The sequence below is a fragment of the Staurois parvus genome, unplaced genomic scaffold (genome assembly GCF_062004578.1).
Source record: "Staurois parvus isolate SC_StPar_1 unplaced genomic scaffold, SC_StPar_1.0 ptg000287l, whole genome shotgun sequence".
Taxonomy (NCBI): domain Eukaryota; kingdom Metazoa; phylum Chordata; class Amphibia; order Anura; family Ranidae; genus Staurois; species Staurois parvus.
This window is the reverse complement of record NW_028318083.1, coordinates 2,732,501-2,749,872: the sequence shown is the minus strand read 5'-3', so window position 1 is coordinate 2,749,872 and position 17,372 is coordinate 2,732,501. Positions and strand designations below refer to the sequence as shown.

Genomic DNA, 17,372 nt, shown 5'->3' with positions numbered 1-17,372 from the left:
ACGTGGTTTTCTATTTCAGAGGAAAGAAAACTGCTAAAATGGAAACGGGATAATTCCTTAATTTAGATCTGGAGGTTTAAATACAATATTATGTTCCCCATAAATCCAGCGGCGGGAGGACACACAGCAATGCCTCGGCTTGTGCTGCACAGGAAAGAAGCTGCATGGCTGTGACATCGCAAGACTGCCTTCACCCTACCTGCCTGATGGACAAGGACTGCAGGGGGATTGCAAGACATCCACAAAGTTTACTTTGTGCATATATATATATATATTTTTTTTTTTTTTTTTAGAAAACATCCACTTCTATAATGGCTCACAACCCAACTGTTCTAAGCTTTTACGGAGTTTCTTGTAATGGGAACCATAATCATTTGAAAGGATATTATAAACAGATAAAAAAGGTAAAACTACAGATATTGAAAGTATTAACGGAAGATACATTCTATCGTCTACATGTGTGTGTGTGTGTGTTCATGTATTTGTGTGTTGTACAGGGTGTTTTAGAACTTTTCATTCGTTTTTATATACAGCAATGTACTGTGAAGGATCTTACATAGAGAAAGTGAGTGTTCGCGTGTTTGCGATGCTTATAATAGTGTGTATTAGAACTGCTGATTCATTTTAATATAGGGCAAGAAGGACCCTACAAGTGTCTGTGTAAAATATATATATGTGATATATATATATGTGTGTGTGTGTGTGTGTGTGATATAGATAGATAGATAGATAGATAGATAGATAGATAGATAGATAGATAGATAGATAAATAGATAGATAGATAGATAGATAGATAGATAGATAGATAGATAGATAGATAGATAGATAGATAGAATAGTTACTACTAGCATCTGTCATGAATTTGGTTCTAACAACAAAAGGGGTAATCCAGAACACTGCTTTTTTTCTTTTTTTTTAAGTTATTTTCCTCCAGGGCAGATTAAGGCATTTCAGAATTTGATAAGTGCAGATTAATGTCTTTGATGATTGCATTGCTTTGTAAACAGTGTGCAGATATAGCGATCTGCTTCTAAACACCTGTTGAAGAATATTGTATCAAATATGCAGAAGAAAGCTTCTACAGATTTTCTACAGGAAAGAAGAGGGAATGAAGGTGGGGGCAAGAATGAGGGAGGGAAGGATGAAAGAAGGGGAGAAGGAGAGAAAGAAAGAAAGAAAGAAAGAAAGAAAGAAAGAAAGAAAGAAAGCAAGAAAGAAAGCAAGAAAGAAATAAAGAAAGAAAGAAAGAAAGATAGAAAAACACTTGGAACAATGTATATAAATATCTCTGTACTATGCAGTTTTTAGTACTATTGTATTCGCCTGTAACTTCTAAATTTATTAGGTGTAACTTTAATCAAACTTTTTTATGTGTCAAATTACTAAGAAATATTCAGTGTGCTATTTAAGTTAAGTAGAATGTTTACAAATATTAATCTCAATAATAATAATAATAATAATTAGTAGTAGTATTAGTAGTAGCAGTAATAGTATTATTAAAATTATTATTGTTCTTACTATTATTACTAGTAGTAGTATTTTTTGTTGTTGCTGTTATTATTATTATTATTAGTAGTAGCAGTAATATTTTTTATTACAATTATTATTGTTCTTACTATTATTAGTAGTAGTAGTATTTTTTGTTGTCACTTTTATTATTATTAGTAGTAGTAGTAGTAGCATTTGCAGTAATATTTTTTATTAAAATTATTATTGTTATTACTATTAGCAGTAGTATTTGTTGTTGTCACTTTTATTATTATTATTATTATTAGTAGTAGTAGTAGTAGAAGTAATATTATTATTAAAATTATGATTGTTATTACTATTAGTAGTAGTATTTTTGTTGTTGCTATTATTATTAGTAGTAGTAGCAGTAGTAGTAGTAGTATAAGTTGTTGTAGTAGTAATGGTAGCAGTGGTGTTCTTGTTGATGTTGTAATTATTATTATTGTTGTTATTATTAATAATTTGGATTATTAAGTTTAGAGTAAACGTTTAAAAGTGAGTTGATGTTCCAAAAGTCAACACCTTATTGAATCAAACCTGTGCATACCCAATTCCTAAGCACATTACATGTGTATTCACAAGAGATATACAGCTCCATTACTGTTCTGTACAGGTGAGTGGATACATCGAATGCTCTTACTTTCAGGCAGCTCCCTATCTCCTGTAATCGATGGGAATTGTTAGCTGATGTGGTGTGAATGGTATCCTTCATGGCTCATTGCTTATGAGCCTCTCCCAGCCCTTCTCTCGCTGAGTAATGTACACCGCTGTGTATACAACAGGAGGATAGCTCCATGCTCCTCTCCAACAGTTTGACAGGAGCTCTTTGCTGCCATGTAGTCATCATAAGACAACACCTGGGGGGCATCCTGGGAGGCCGGTACATTGTAATAAACCATTCATAGATCTTGTCTGGAGTGCACTCCTGATTTCACTAGAGGAGCAGGGAGGCATTAAACACTGAGCAGAAGAGGGCTGTGATTGTTTTGGGGCTACACCAGACTCACAACCTGTCACAAACTTCTCCAGGATTGTTTTTTTTTGGGGGGAAAAGCCACAAGTGGCTAAAGCTGGCCATACACTATGCAATCTGATTGTACAACCTCTGTACAATCTCCATTAGCTTAAACCTATCGGTATCAAACCAGGCCAGCCCTTGCATTACATAATTGATGGTAATTCGCAAAAGAAGATTGTACAATCAGATTGTATAATGTATGGTCAGTCCAGGTTTGGTCTGATAAACACATATAGAGGGAAATTTACTAAAAGTGGTGCTCACAGAATCTGACACAGCTGATCAGCTTCCAGGTTTTATTGTCAAAGCCTGATTGAACAAGCTGAAGTTAGAAGCCGATTGGTTACTGTGCACAACTGCACCAGATTCTGTGTGCACCAGTTTTAATAAATCCCCCCCATAGTAGTGGAGTAGATTTGAGCAATTGGTAGGAGGGGGTTACTAAATCAAGTAGCAAGTGCATTTAATATGTATGCATTAAAGTCTAAAAATGTACTTTGGAATCTAGTTGCTTATCCAGATTCCTGGAGGGAATGCTGTCATTTGTAGTTCCACATTAGCTTGCTGGCATTTGTAGTTCCACATTAGCTTACTGGCATTTGTAGTTCCACATTAGCTTGTTGGCATTTGTAACTCTACATTGGCTTGCTGGCATTTGTAATTCCACATTAGCTTGCTGGCATTTGTAGTTCCACATTAGCTTGCTGGCATTTGTAACTCCACATTAGCTTGCTGGCATTTGTAATTCTGCATTAGCTTGCTGGCATTTGTAGTTGCACATTAGCTTGCTGGCATTTGTAGTTCCACATTAGCTTGCTGGCATTTGTAACTCCACATTAGCTTGCTGGCATTTGTAATTCTGCATTAGCTTGCTGGCATTTGTAGTTCCACATTAGCTTTCTGGCATTTGTAACTCCACATTAGCTAAGTATATATTCATCTACAGTTAATATAGCAAATCTAGAAGTCTGAAACAAAGTAAGGATGGGGTGGTTACCCATAGCAACTGCACAAGCTATATACTGACTGTGGATCATGAAATCTGATTGGCTGCTCCCTTCCCTAGGAATCCCCTCCCAGTGTATAGCTGGATTTAGGAATGGCCACAAAGCATAATGTGATTTGTGATGTCCTTACTTTTTTACTGGAAGGTAGAACACAAGATCACAAGCCCATAACTGTTTTATAGTCAACAATCAGTGTATTTACCACAAAGCAAACAGCGCCTGGTTTGTATTTACTGTCTCTAGATCTGCTATCAGGCATAAAGTAAGGCTTTATTGCATTAAGATTGCCTTAATAATGTACCCGGCAGTAATGTGCTATTGAGATGTGTTTCATTATACAAACCATTCCCTTTGTGACAGAAAGGATGCAAGATAACAGGAGGGTGGGGAGGGTGGGGGGTCTTTTTTTAATAGTAAAAGGAGGACATTGTTAAATAGAAAACCAAACTCATTCTTCAGCAGAAGATATTGATAAAATCACTAGGAATTTCATACTAATGTACAGTCCCTTAAATTCAGAGTAGGATCTGAACACATAGGGGGTCTCACTACCCCATTATCACCATAGCACTTGACTTCATCAATGCAGGAGATCAGCCACCCCTGAGTAATAAATAGCTGGTAGTAAGGGGACTGGAAGGGGGAGGGAACCTGGTGTTTATGTGGAGACTTCGGTTGCTGTAAATCCATCAACAACTCAGACAGCTAAGAACATAGTAAGTTACCTAAGCAAAAATTCCTAACTTGTGCGCATGCGTGCACAGGTAGCAACCAGTTCTTTATGAGCAGGTGAGATGTTCCTGTGCAGGTAAGAGAAGGATTTGTTGAAGCTGGTCGTATCAACAGGCGGTTCCCTCAGTCTATCATCAGTCAGGGATTAGAGGATGTCCATGCTGGCCAAGATGGTTGATTGGCAGGTGAGATGTCACTCCACTATTTAAATGACATCTTCAGTGACCTTTGGATTACTAATGAGTATGTGATTCTTGATTGTTCTAGCATTGTCACACTTTTTATATATATATATATATATATATATATATATATATATATATATCATTTTTATCTGTAGCTTACACTCTACCATTGTGGATCTAACTTTAGTACTGGAAGGCCATGGAGGTGCAGATAAATGTTTGCCTTTGTCTGCTGTCATAGACTGTTCCTGTTCATTAAAAATACAAGGCAGGTGAGGAACAGAGCAGGCAAAACCGCCCTGAGCCACTTATTTTTCTACAGGGTTATAGGCTGGATAGGAAGGTGAATGATGTCTGCCTGGAATTCATTCACTCTACAAGCAGGCCACATTACTGTAGGTTTCCTTGTGGATTGTTCTCTACACTGCAGAGCATGTGACTGAAGAGTCTTTGTAGATAGGGGTGTAGGGATGTACTGTAAACTGCATAGTATATGTGTATTGTTTGATATGTATTTGTGTTGTAATACATGTGTTTCAGATTTTGGGATCGCTTTTCATATACAGCAAATCTCTCTCCAGGGCCTCAAAGGTGGTGTAATGTATATATAGCTGTATACATATATATATATTTATATATATATATATATAGTGTGTGTGTGTGTGTATTGTATAGTGTGTTTTAGAGTGGGTGTGTGTATTGTATAGTGTGTTTTAGACCTTTTGATTCCTTTTAATATAGAGCACTACACTGTGGTGAAGAGTCCTACAGTTGTCTGTGCAATATATATATATATATATATATATATACATATAGAAAGAGAGAGAGATAGATAGATAGATAGATAGATAGATAGATAGATAGATAGATAGATAGATAGATAGATGGATAGATATGGATATATAGATATTATAGTGTATTTTAGAGGTTTTGATTCAGTTGTATATAGAGCACTACACTGTGAAGGCACCTACAGGTGTCTGTGTTCACTATAAATATATATACATATGTGTATGTCTATTGCACAATACAGTGTATACATGTTATGTTGTACACACTAATGTCTGTGGAGGTATGATGTACAGTTCAGTTCATGTACCTTGAAGGTATGTGTACACTCTGCTTGCGTATCCATCTATCTATCTATCTATCTATCTATCTATCTATCTATCTATCTATCTATCTATATTATACACAGTTCATGTATATGTTTGCCTCCTTTTATGAATAGCAAGTAGATAGACAAAAGCAGGTTTCTAGTGTCCAAAAAAGACACACATATATGACTTTGTTAAAATATATAGGCCTGACAAGACATTCAAACACTCTATATTATATAGATTATCATCACTTGTTATTCAAAGATCAACTACCAGGATTATTTTAATATCACTACTGATATTCAGCAAGGTGGTTCATACATTACCCTTGACTTCAGTATATTCAGGCATTGCATAGTAAGGCCTACTTTGTTTCTTTGGTGCTTGGCTAGCATAACTGTTTATTTTAGTTACTAGTCTTTGTTAGAATAGGATATGAGTGATGTATTTGTGCACAATACATTTTCTTGTATTTGTTGCCACCACTCACTTTTTTCACCTGTTTTCTACCAACTATTATCAGTTACTTTACTGTTCCTAGGGTGGTAACAATATACAATTTATCTGTATCTCAATGAGACTTGTGCAGGACATGTATATATATTTTTTTATTATATAGTGTTTATGTCCTATTGTGTCACCACTCATTTATATCTGCATACCAGTTGTGTAGTATCAAGTTATAAGTAGGTAGCTGTTCAATGGTGGTAATAATACACGAATTTGTCTGCACCTCAGTGAGTCTTGTGTAAGGCATGTATTATTTTTAATTTTATTATTATTATTATTTAGTATTTTCATAAATATATTGGCACCACTCATTTATATCTGCATACCAGTTATGTAGTATCAAGTTATAAGTAGGTAGCTGTTCAATGGTGGTAATAATACACGAATTTGTCTGCACCTCAATGAGTCTTGTGCCGGGCATGTATTTTTTGTTTTTTTTATATATAGTATTTACATAAATATGTTGCCACCACTCATTTATATCTGCATACCAGTTATGTAGTATCAGATTATCAGAAGGTAGCTGTTCAATGGTGGCAATAGTACTGGAATTTCTGTGCATCTCACTGAGACTTGCTCTGAACATGGATATTTTTTTATTATCTATGGTGTTTATATAGTATGTTGTCACTATTAATTTATATCTGCATTATACCAGCAGTGTAGTATCATGGGATAGGTAAGCTTAGCTGTTCAATGGTGGTATTAATACAATAATGAGTCTCTGCATCTCAATGAGGCTTGCAGTGGACATGTATATTTAAGAGTTTCACACTATTAGCAGGTCCTGGATGCAACTACCCCACCCAAGAAATGTTAATGATGACTCTTTTAATGCAAAGACTATTGATGTGCTCGGTGGTGTTAAAGCGTTCTTTCACACTCTTGCTAACCTTCACACTGTTCTGTTTGATCCTAACGCTAATAATTCGCATTCAATTAGCTGGGCGGTCATGGTAATCTTGTTGATGTGACTATGGGCCCTGTCTGACCTCAAGTGGATGGCGCTAGCTCAAGCTATGGAGCCCCTTTTCACATTGCCAGCCTATTAGCACATACACCAAAGGCTAATCTTAACTTCATTTTAACTTCAATGAGCTAAAAACAACTATTTGGACTAGACAAGTGCTGGCACAATAGAAAAGAGCTCACTGTCTGTAGGTTAGCAAAGCCCTCCTGCATCTTCATGACATTGGACTGAGCTGGACCCTATTGCACCTATTCACCCACCAAAAAACACTAGGTGGAGCTTAACTGCTGCCTGGACACAGGATAGAAAGAAAATGAAATGAAACCTGTTAGGGTTGATTTACTTAAGTCAAACAAGCTGTTCACTTTGCAAGGAAAGTTGCCCTTTGCAATGGTATTTTCCCTAGAGCTCAGTGAATGTGGTGAAGTTTCACTTTGAACATAATACCCAATCACATGCAAGGAAAAAATGCTAGCACCTGATTGGATGATGGAAGTAAGCCAAGAATCACTCTTTTCCTAAGCTCTGGGGAAAAATCCCTTGCAAAGTGCAACGTCCCTTGCAAAGAGAGCAGCCTATTGCCTTTAGTAAATCGACCCAAAAGGGAAAAACTCATAGGAATAAAATGCTGAGAATTATGATAGGATTGGAGAAGGTATATTTTTTTCTAGTCGGCTGTTTGCCCCAGTTTCTCCTATGAGTCCAGTACAATTATCCATTAAAATGAACCATTATACTAATGTCAAAGTGAAACTGTTCATTAGATGGTGCATAATTTTCTCATTTCACACTTTCCCAACATATTTATTCACCCAAGTAGAATATCAAATAGGACACAGACTAAAAAAAAGGGGGGAGTCTCTAGCTGAAAAATTTATTTTGAACACAACGTACATCTAGTAGATTGTAAGCTCTCACGAGCCTTTGTACTGAATTGTATTGTTATTGTACTATCTCCCTTTATTATGTAAAATAAATAAGTAGATGTAAAAAAAAAAGTATAATTATTATTATTATTAATAATAATAATAATACAGTATTAATTCTTTAAGCCAACCTTCTATGGCAAAATAATTTCTGATGTTTGGTTTACAAATCCTCATGATACATAATAATAGTTACTATGGACACTGAGGATAAACTTACCCAACATGTGTGTAGCTATCTTGAAATTCTGACCAACAGAAATAGTATTTCAATGCAAAATAGGTATTTGTATGTATTTTTGGTGTTGTTACTTGTTCCTGTAAGTATCCAATAGGGAATAGTTAAATTGCTCTAGTTTTGGTCAGATTTTTTTCTATGTTGTAGCAGCGTCCTTCAGAGCAGGTTCCTATGTCACCTAGCAATTGGGCTATTGTTGATATGCTAATAAGGTACTTATGGCTTGTTGGAGAGCAGCAGAAAAAAAGAGGCAACTTTCCACCATTAGAGGGAGATATCAGAGCACCAAACACTGCAGCAGCCTCACTCTTTCTGTACAACACACAGGGGCTCTAGACTTTTGTGGGGACAAGGGAGAAAGGCGAATTTCTCTTCCCAAAAGCCCATGAAAATGCTCTGGAAACTGACCGACAATATCAAATACGAGGAGTGTGAGGTAAGGGCTAGGAGCCTGAGATCCGATCCTCTGCACAGATTTCAAACTTGAGCCAGATTTCCACATTCTCAGTTAGAAAAAGCTTGGGGTATCCTGATCTCTATGCATGATGGACTTCCAAACTGCTTGCACTCTTACAGCAAGCAAACATTAACCCCATCACCGTAACTATGCCATCTGAGTGGTTGGGTTTTATAAAATGGGGATTTCTATTTGAACACAGCATTTAACAATGTTCTGCATTTACGAACTCATGACGTCTACCTTATCAATTTATTTTCTCAATCAACAGAACATCTATTTAAATATCAGGGCTAGATTTGCAAATTTGAAAGCAGTGTAAACGAAACCATTCTATTTTATTACGTATTTATTAAGTGGTTATTTGCATTGTATATTTTCTGGTCGGTGTTAGTGTCGGGCAAAATGAGCTGTCTTTTTTTTTGTTTTTTGTTTTAGATTTTTTTTTTACTTTTTTTTTTACTTTTTTTACCATATAGCTTGACAAAGACACACAAGTGTGCGTCTACAAAGACAAGCAAGGTCGGTGTGAGTATGGATCATTGTCTTGTTAAGACTTGCAGGGCAGAGAGCTGGGAGGATTCCCCAAGTGGTTGGGGCACTTTACAGATGGACAGTTGAGACTTGTTTTTATCTCTTCTGCTTGGATCTCTTGTAAATCTGTAGAGTGTCAATAATGAGCCTTTCTTTTGCTTTTTGCATTGAAATACGCAAGAAAGCATGGATGGTTAGCATATGGTTTTCAAAAGTTTTTTTTTCCTTGGTGTATTACAAGCAATTAGTTTATTTACATTTTCTTCAATCAGATGACCTTATGGAAAGGATTAGCTGAGTTTGGTAAAAAAAAAAGAAAGAAATAATAATAATTAGGCATAAGGGAAATGTGTGCAGTCGATAGTAACATGCGTCCCATGTGAACACAGAGCAGAAAAAGCCACCAAAAAAAAACTTCGCCCAGCTCCAGCCCAGAGCCTGTAATCTCGCTTTCAAAGTGAGATTAAAGCTTTATTTTGTTAGGTGTGCATAGTTCTGTAGGAACATGCAGGCGGTAGATGACTGTTGTTATTCTAACCCTAGCCAGCTAAGAGCTCTGTAAAGTTGAGCATGTAATATTTTTGGAGGAGTTGTTTGCCGGAGTGGTAGAGCCAGTCGGACGGGTTTGCAGAGCCGCAGCCAGGATCGGGCGGAAGAAAGGCGAAGCTGCAAGAGCCCCGGCCGAGCCTTACCGGACAGGAGCTGTCCATAGACATCCCCGGCTGGCCAGAGCTGAACGGGAGGGGAACCGTCCGGCTGTCCCAACATCTGGACTCTGGATCTGTGGATGCAGGACAGGAAATCCCAGCTAACACAAGAAAGACAAAGTTCCCCCAGCTCCCTTCCGGGACCTGCATGCTCCCACAAGCCCTGCGCTGCTAGGCTTGCTGCCCCTTCTTTTGTCTGAGCCTAGGCGACAAGGACATGAGAGCTGATCTGGATGCCTAGGAAGAAAAAGAAAAAAAGAGCTTTCTTTTCTGAAAGAGAAAGCAAATAGACTATAAGCCATAATTAGAGGGGGGAGAGATTCCTGGATCTGCCTGTCTGGCTATTGGAATAGGAAGCTGCTTTGTGAGCTGTGCTTGTTGTGGTTGGAGAGCCCATCGGGCTATGGATCAGGTTCAGAGGACAGGAGATCCGGGCCCCTCGGATACAGAAATGAAAAGCAAAGGGCTGGAGAGCCCAGAGAGCCTTCCCATTCCCAGCAGCAAGAGGAGAAGCTCAGAAATGCCAATGGCATATTCAGGATATTCCCAGGATTCCCAGGTGCCAATTCCTCTTTTTTTTTGTTATTTGCCCCCCCCCCCTCCTTCCACTCCCCATCCTTTCTTTCCTGTCACTGACTGATCCCCACACTCTACAGCTCTTTCACTTTTCATGCCCTGCAACCTTTAAAATGTCCCCCCTTCCCTGTGATTCGTCAGCCAACCCCCTCTCTCCTTCACTCACTCGTGTCTCTCCCTCTTTTCCACCCCCTCCACCTCTCTGATTAGATACACTGATTCTTCATTCAATGGACGTCATTTAGAACAGGGCTCTGCCTTGAGTTGCTTTGCTCGGTTCACGCTCGATTTCCAACCATTCTTCCTTTATTAAGTATTGGTGTAATATTAATAGTCATGAATATCTGCTATTAGGGCTGGGAGGAAGGCAAGCTCATTGCTAGCAAGCCCAGCACCGCTACACAAGTCAAGAAGAGAGAAGAGAATCAACAAGGATTAAGGAGCCCAGCATAAAACACAGAGAGAAAAAAACTTTCTATTTAACATCTGAGCCAGACAGTGATTTTTTTTCTTTTCGACATCAAATGAAGAATTTCTTCCAGTTCTGATGGATTATGGTGTTTGGTGGCTTCTTGTCAATCCTGGGCGCTATGATTTTCTAGTAATGATATTCTAGTGCTGGCTATTTTGTAGCACCTAGATCTCTTTCTTCCTGCTTGCTTTACAGCTATTTTTTTCTATTTTCTACCTTGATTTGTTACATTAATCTGCACTGATGTTAGTTCACAGTTTTTCAGCGATGGTGAGTTTTTTTTAATTATGTTTATATTGTTTGTTTTTTTTTATTGTTGTTTAGGGTTAATAATGCTACACGTTTCCGCTTTTGGCTTCAACTCGTAATATTTATTGGGCTGGTTCCCTGGATTTTTTTTTTATGACTACTATTACCTGACATGCGATTTTATCTAATACATCCTGTGTTTTCTCCATGATCAAATGAGCCCTTCATATTTTAAAACGTTTGTAATGTGTCGGTTCCGAGTTAACTTTAAACATATGGTTTGGCTTGGTATGCCCTTTAATTTAAGGCATACTTCTCCCTTAACCTATCCATCCGGAATGTGTGATTGGATTGGGGAAAAAAGGTTTGTCTAGATATTTTACATTGACTACAATAACGGGTGGTTCAGTCTTTACATTATAGCTAATGTCTTTTCTATAAATACTGGATTATTATGTGGGCGAAGAGACCTGGACAGCTTGAAACCCAGCCATGGAAAGGGGTCGGGGCCAGGATATGGGCAAAACAGACAAGGAACAAGGCTTGTCACTTCCATCAAAACAAACCATTATGGGGGAATGAATAAACTCTGCATGTGCCTAGGTGTATCTGCATGTCTGTGGAAGGGGACGGTTTTTTAAGGGATGCAGATTCTTCAAATATTTCAAGTAATGTTATTATATCTTTAGAAAGAGTATTGCACAATAACAGGGGAAACAACCTATGCAGGAAAATGTGTTATATATATATATATATATATATATATATATATATATATATATATATATATATAGTTTTAACATTTATTTCTAATATCCCTCTCTCTTATATATATGTGTGTGTATGCTGTATACAGTACAGTTAAACATAGCTACAGAACATACATATATATATATATATATATATATAAATATACAGTTTTGAAATCTCTCTGTGTAGATAGATAGACAGCTGTACTGTGTGTATATATATATATATATATAGAGAGAGAGAGATTTACAAAACTCTCTCTCTCTATTTATATATATATATGCACATATATTATATTCAGTCTATCTATCTATCTATGTGTGTGTACTGTATATAGGTAAACACATTGCTACAGAATATACTCTCTCTCTTTCTCTCTCTCTATATATATATAGTTATATATATATATATATATATATATATATATATATATATATATATATATATATATATAAAGAGAGAGAGATTCCTCTCTTTTTTCTCTCTCTCTCTGTAATATATATATACAGATTTTTTCTTTCTCTCTCTCTCTCTCGCTTTCTCTAAAATATGTATGTCTTGTATATAGTTAAAAACACAGCTACAGAAAGCTCATAGTGAGATTTGCTTAGCAATGGGCTGATTTCTAATTCTTGCCCCTGTTTTCTCTTCTAGGATCGTCACGACGGTACCAGCAATGGGACAGCTCGGTTACCTCAATTGGGCACAGTGGGCCAGTCCCCCTACGCCAGTGCCCCTCCACTTTCCCACACCCCCAATACTGACTTTCAGCCCCCCTATTTCCCCCCTCCATACCAACCCATCTACCCCCAATCCCAAGACCCCTACTCCCACGTTAACGACCCCTATAGCCTGAACTCCCTCCATGCACAGCCCCAGCCTCAGCACCCAGGGTGGCCGGGTCAGAGACAGAGCCAGGAGGCCAGCCTTTTGCACACACATCGGGGGATACCCCACCAGCTGTCCGGCCTGGACCCACGAAGGGATTACAGGCGACACGAAGATCTACTGCATGGGCCTCATGGGCTAGGCTCAGGACTTGGGGACATCCCTATCCACTCCATATCTCATGCAATAGAAGACGTCTCGGTAAGTTGCCTTCCCAGTCCTCACCGACAGCCTTGACCTCATTATGATTTGCTCTCATCTTTTTTTCTTTTTAAGGCCCTGCCGTATATACATGACTTTTCTAAAAGATATGTCACCCTAGCCCACCCCAGTCCTGTATGAGCATCCTTCTTTCATATATGGACTCTAAGGATAGAACTGAAGGGAATCTGGCAGAGCAATGCCTATCCCTTGTAAAGAGCCAGAGCCACAGACAGGATGGATGTGTTGTGTAATAAATAATCTGTCCTTTATAATTAAGGAAATGGCATGCAGGAGCAATCTAATACAACTCCTGCCTCTACCTGCAGCTGGCAAGCCTGAAAGACATAACAAATGAAAGTGGGATATATTAAAATCCCCCCTTTTTTTCATTTTTTTTAACACATTATAGGCAATGCGTCATTAGAGAGCTCCCAGACCCCACCAGGGCCTCCTATCCCACTTCTATCGAATTAAGTATGTGAAGGGAGAAAATTGAACAATAAATTATTGGAGCTTAATTCGGTTACCAATAAGTGCAATTAAAATGTTTTACAATTAAACGTGACATTGATCATTCACAAAGAAGGCAAGGGGAGGTATATCAACAGCAGTTCATTCCACATCTTAACCTTGACACATCTTACATTGTGGCTTTAGAGTAACTCATGGATAATCTTTCACCTTTTCCTAAATACTTCCAAAAAATCAAGGATTAGATATTGCTGAGAAATAAAGTGATGACAGTTTAACGATTATGGCAGAGGATATATCTAATGACATATCGTCATGTCAATGACTTTGCTGCACTGAAATGTTTTTTTTTAAATTGTACTTGTGTTCATTTTTTTATTGTACTTGTGTTTATTTTTTTTTTGTACTTGTGTTCATTTTTGTTATTGTACTTGTGTTCTTTTTATTGTACTTGTGTTTATTTTTTTTAACTGTACTTGTATTCGTTTTTCTTTATTTAGATATGTGGCTTGTTCACTATTTTTAGTTTTTGATGATAAATTGTAAGCTGTATAAAGAGACAGAAATTACTATTTTGTTTTAATGCATTGTATAGGAAAGGTTGGGGGGGAAGGGGATAATTTATTGTGAAATGGGGAAATACCCGCCTTTGAACGACTTTCAAGATCTAAGAGAGCAGAGCTATGATTTCCCTATTTTATTGTTCTAATGACCTGTCAATGGTTTGATCACGTAGATGAGCATGGAGGAACCGGCTTGTGTATATGGAATGCTATGTAAGCACAGACACATATCACCGGGGGCCATAGAGAGATATGGGTGGTTATTTAGGATTAACGTGATGTTTTAGTTATTATTTACCCTGCTTGTTTGTTCAGTGCTGCAGCTCAGCGTTTAAATGGCCATAAATGCTAATAAAATGCATATACAATGCTGTAAAAAAAAATAAAAGTAAAAAAAAAAGAGTACAAAAAAAAAAAGATTGCTTAAGAACATAAAGAACTCAATTTTCTATCCCTAGCTGTGCCTGTCATCTTTTTGTAACTAGCGATGAGTAGAAATGAAGAAGATCTCAGAAATAAGTTAATGATCCCCTAGCACTATGGGGTCTTTCCATGTAAATCCTGGTGCTGCTCTCAAACAACCCAAATCAAAGTATTTTTTTCTAGTTTATGGCTTGACTGAGCCAACATAAAGGGATCAGATTTCCCCCCATATACTTAAAAGAGAGAACTAGACTAGTCATTTCTGAACATTTCTCAATTTAATTATGCTTAAATGCAGGAGCACTTTAGGCAAGTTACAAATGAGAGCATGGAGTATAATAAAAGGCGTAATAAACCAACTTAGTACCATCCACCCGGAATCATTGAGATCAGGCGCAATTAACACGAGCATAAATCCAGAACCGAGTGGAAAAATGTTACCACTGCTATTATTTTTTTTTTGGTGGTGGGGGGGGGATACCACTTAAAGGGATCTCTTAAGCAGGTCAGAACCAATGCAAGGATTGGCATTATTTACAACGCCCTGGCTATTGTCTGCGATTCATCTAACTATAAAACAAAATGCAGATGTTGTTATACATTTAAAACATTAAATTAAAAAAAAAGCTGCATCATTTGTAATAATCCATTTGGGCCCATCTAATGCCATGACAGTGAAAGAGGGGCCCTTTAAGGGATCTACTGTAAGGCTGATTTACCCCTGCATCACATAATTAGGAATGCGTTCCATTTTATGGTTCCACATCCATTTCTGCTGATCTCTGTTAATCTTGCATCGGCTGGGAGCATATTTCCGGTCCTCCTTACAATATGAGAGCTGTTTAAGGAGAAGTGAGTTATGATGACAGAATGTTCCAAGAAGAAGTCAGTGCAGAACCCCCATCTATAACCCCATTTGTGTTCCTAGGTGGCACATATCATGAGAACACCCCCCACCTCCTCCCCACTACTGTGCAGTCTAGGCTTTCCATGGGCAGCATGTCCCCCTTCTGACAGTTTCCTCTTCCTTTGTTATGACAGTGTTTTAAAACATTTATGTGTTTCTGTTTCAGCATGTAGAAGATCCAGGTATCAACATCGCAGATCAAACTGTAATTAAGAAAGGTAGGCTTCTCTCTTTTTTTTTCTTTTCTTTTTTTTTTGCTGTTGCATTCCTAACAAGTCCCTACAAGCTTCCTTTTTTCTGTTGTGTAAAACCTAAACTGCCAAGCTTCAGTCTGAACTATGCAAAACTTGCAAAGCTGAAATCTACCCTTTAGATAGCATGAGAGTGTGTTTGGAAATAGGTTTGATACAGTCACGTGACGAGAAGAAAGATAACCGGCTTATATAATAAAGGCAAAGAGCAAACGTGCTAGGCATTCCTTCCCAGCCATCTAACAATAGTCATCTTTCATTGTCCTGGGGATTTGAAAGAAATGGTTGCTGTAGGATATATACTGTACCTTGCCTATCCCTTTTTTACGTGAATAATCTCATAAAATGTTCCAAATTGAATTTGCGGTGTATTGTTTATACTGTAAGGTTTTAGTTTGCTGCTTTTTCATTTGTAGCACTGTGTTAATGAGGCTGGGGAAAACTTTGTTCCGTATGTTTAAATTTTTTTATGATTAGATTAATTCCTTTTAATGGTGCCTTTTTATAAAATGGTGTAACCCCAATGACAAAAAAAAATGTTGAGTTAAAATTTAAAAGCTTAGGACTGTGAATTCTAAGGCTGGCCATACATTATACAATTTTCTCATTCAAGATTTACCTTCAACTATGCAATGCAAGGACCTGCCTGATTTAATCCAAATTGAAAGTGTTTAGGTTTGACCTCATATTATATGTTTTTGGTAAATCTAAAGGAAAAATTGTACAAAAAAATGTGTATAATGTATGGCTAGCCTTTAAGAAAACACAAATAAGTTTGTTTTTCTTGCTCATTTTATTTTCTGTTAGCAGAGATGGATTTTAAAACTGTTCTTTTCCAAGTCAGCATGATAATTGGCTCTTCTATTAGTAGTAATCTCAAGAGTTCGTTTAACTCCTATTGTCTCTATTAGCCTCCCCAGAGCTATTAATGTCACAAGTGATCTATCCAGGGCCCCCATACGTCTGACTATCCTCCACAATTTAAATGCATAGGATAGCCAGACCCAATTCATTCTATGGCACACTATTATATATAGAATATAAAGACGGTGAACTCTGCCTGTCATCTGTATGGCCGGACTACTAAAACGCTGCTTGGTTTGCATGTTCTGATACTAATCTATGGCTGCATAGGTTATATTTTGCTAACTAGATAACATGATAGAAATGTATATTTTGATTGTATCGTGATAAAAATAACATAAAAGACCCAAATGTTGCATTATCATTTTAGTTTAGAGTAAACACAGTAAGTGTAAAAAAATTTTTTATTTCATGTTCACACTAGGCTTCAGTATTAGGCTTTTTTTTTTTAAATGCTTAATAGAAATTTAAATTTTTATAATGCCCTGTAAACCGACTGGGAACAAATATCTAACTTCTCCTGCCCAGCGGAAAAAAAATACGCCTTGTAAATCAGCCCCAATTACCCAGATTGCATACATAACCGGATTACTGAATTTATCATGCTATATTACACATATCTCTCACTTGGGTTTCATTTTATTCCAACTTGACGATTTTCCTGTTTTTTTTTTCTATGAATTTATCAGCCTGTTCACGCCTCTGCTTTAGCCCTGGCAAAGAATGCATTTTTAAGGAGGCTTGTAAATGACTTTCACTATATATTGTCTTGGCTTGATCATTAGAGAACGATTTTTTTAAGGAGGTCAGGAAACAGAATGCACGCGGTAATTCTTGAAACGGTTCACCTTCACTTTGCTT

General features: G+C 37.3%; 1 protein-coding gene across 7 annotated transcripts in view; it reads left to right on the top strand.

Annotated features, from left to right (window-relative positions):
- Nucleotides 1-296: 296 nt before the first annotated feature.
- TFAP2A (transcription factor AP-2 alpha) overlaps nucleotides 297-17,372 on the top strand; it is a 40,623-nt gene continuing 23,547 nt past the window's right edge. Inside the window, exons 1-3 of one of the 7 annotated variants that reach the window (XM_089682174.1) lie at nucleotides 297-404; nucleotides 12,595-13,029; nucleotides 15,563-15,614. In XM_089682174.1, coding sequence (XP_089538300.1) covers nucleotides 312-404; nucleotides 12,595-13,029; nucleotides 15,563-15,614 — 580 coding nt within the window. In that variant the 5' untranslated portion in view covers nucleotides 297-311. Of the gene's footprint in view, nucleotides 405-4,296; nucleotides 4,452-8,477; nucleotides 8,632-9,839; nucleotides 10,453-10,699; nucleotides 11,212-12,594; nucleotides 13,030-15,562; nucleotides 15,615-17,372 lie in introns of those variants that run through there. The other 6 variants (XM_089682176.1, XM_089682175.1, XM_089682173.1 and 3 more) reach the window with 6 other exon arrangements.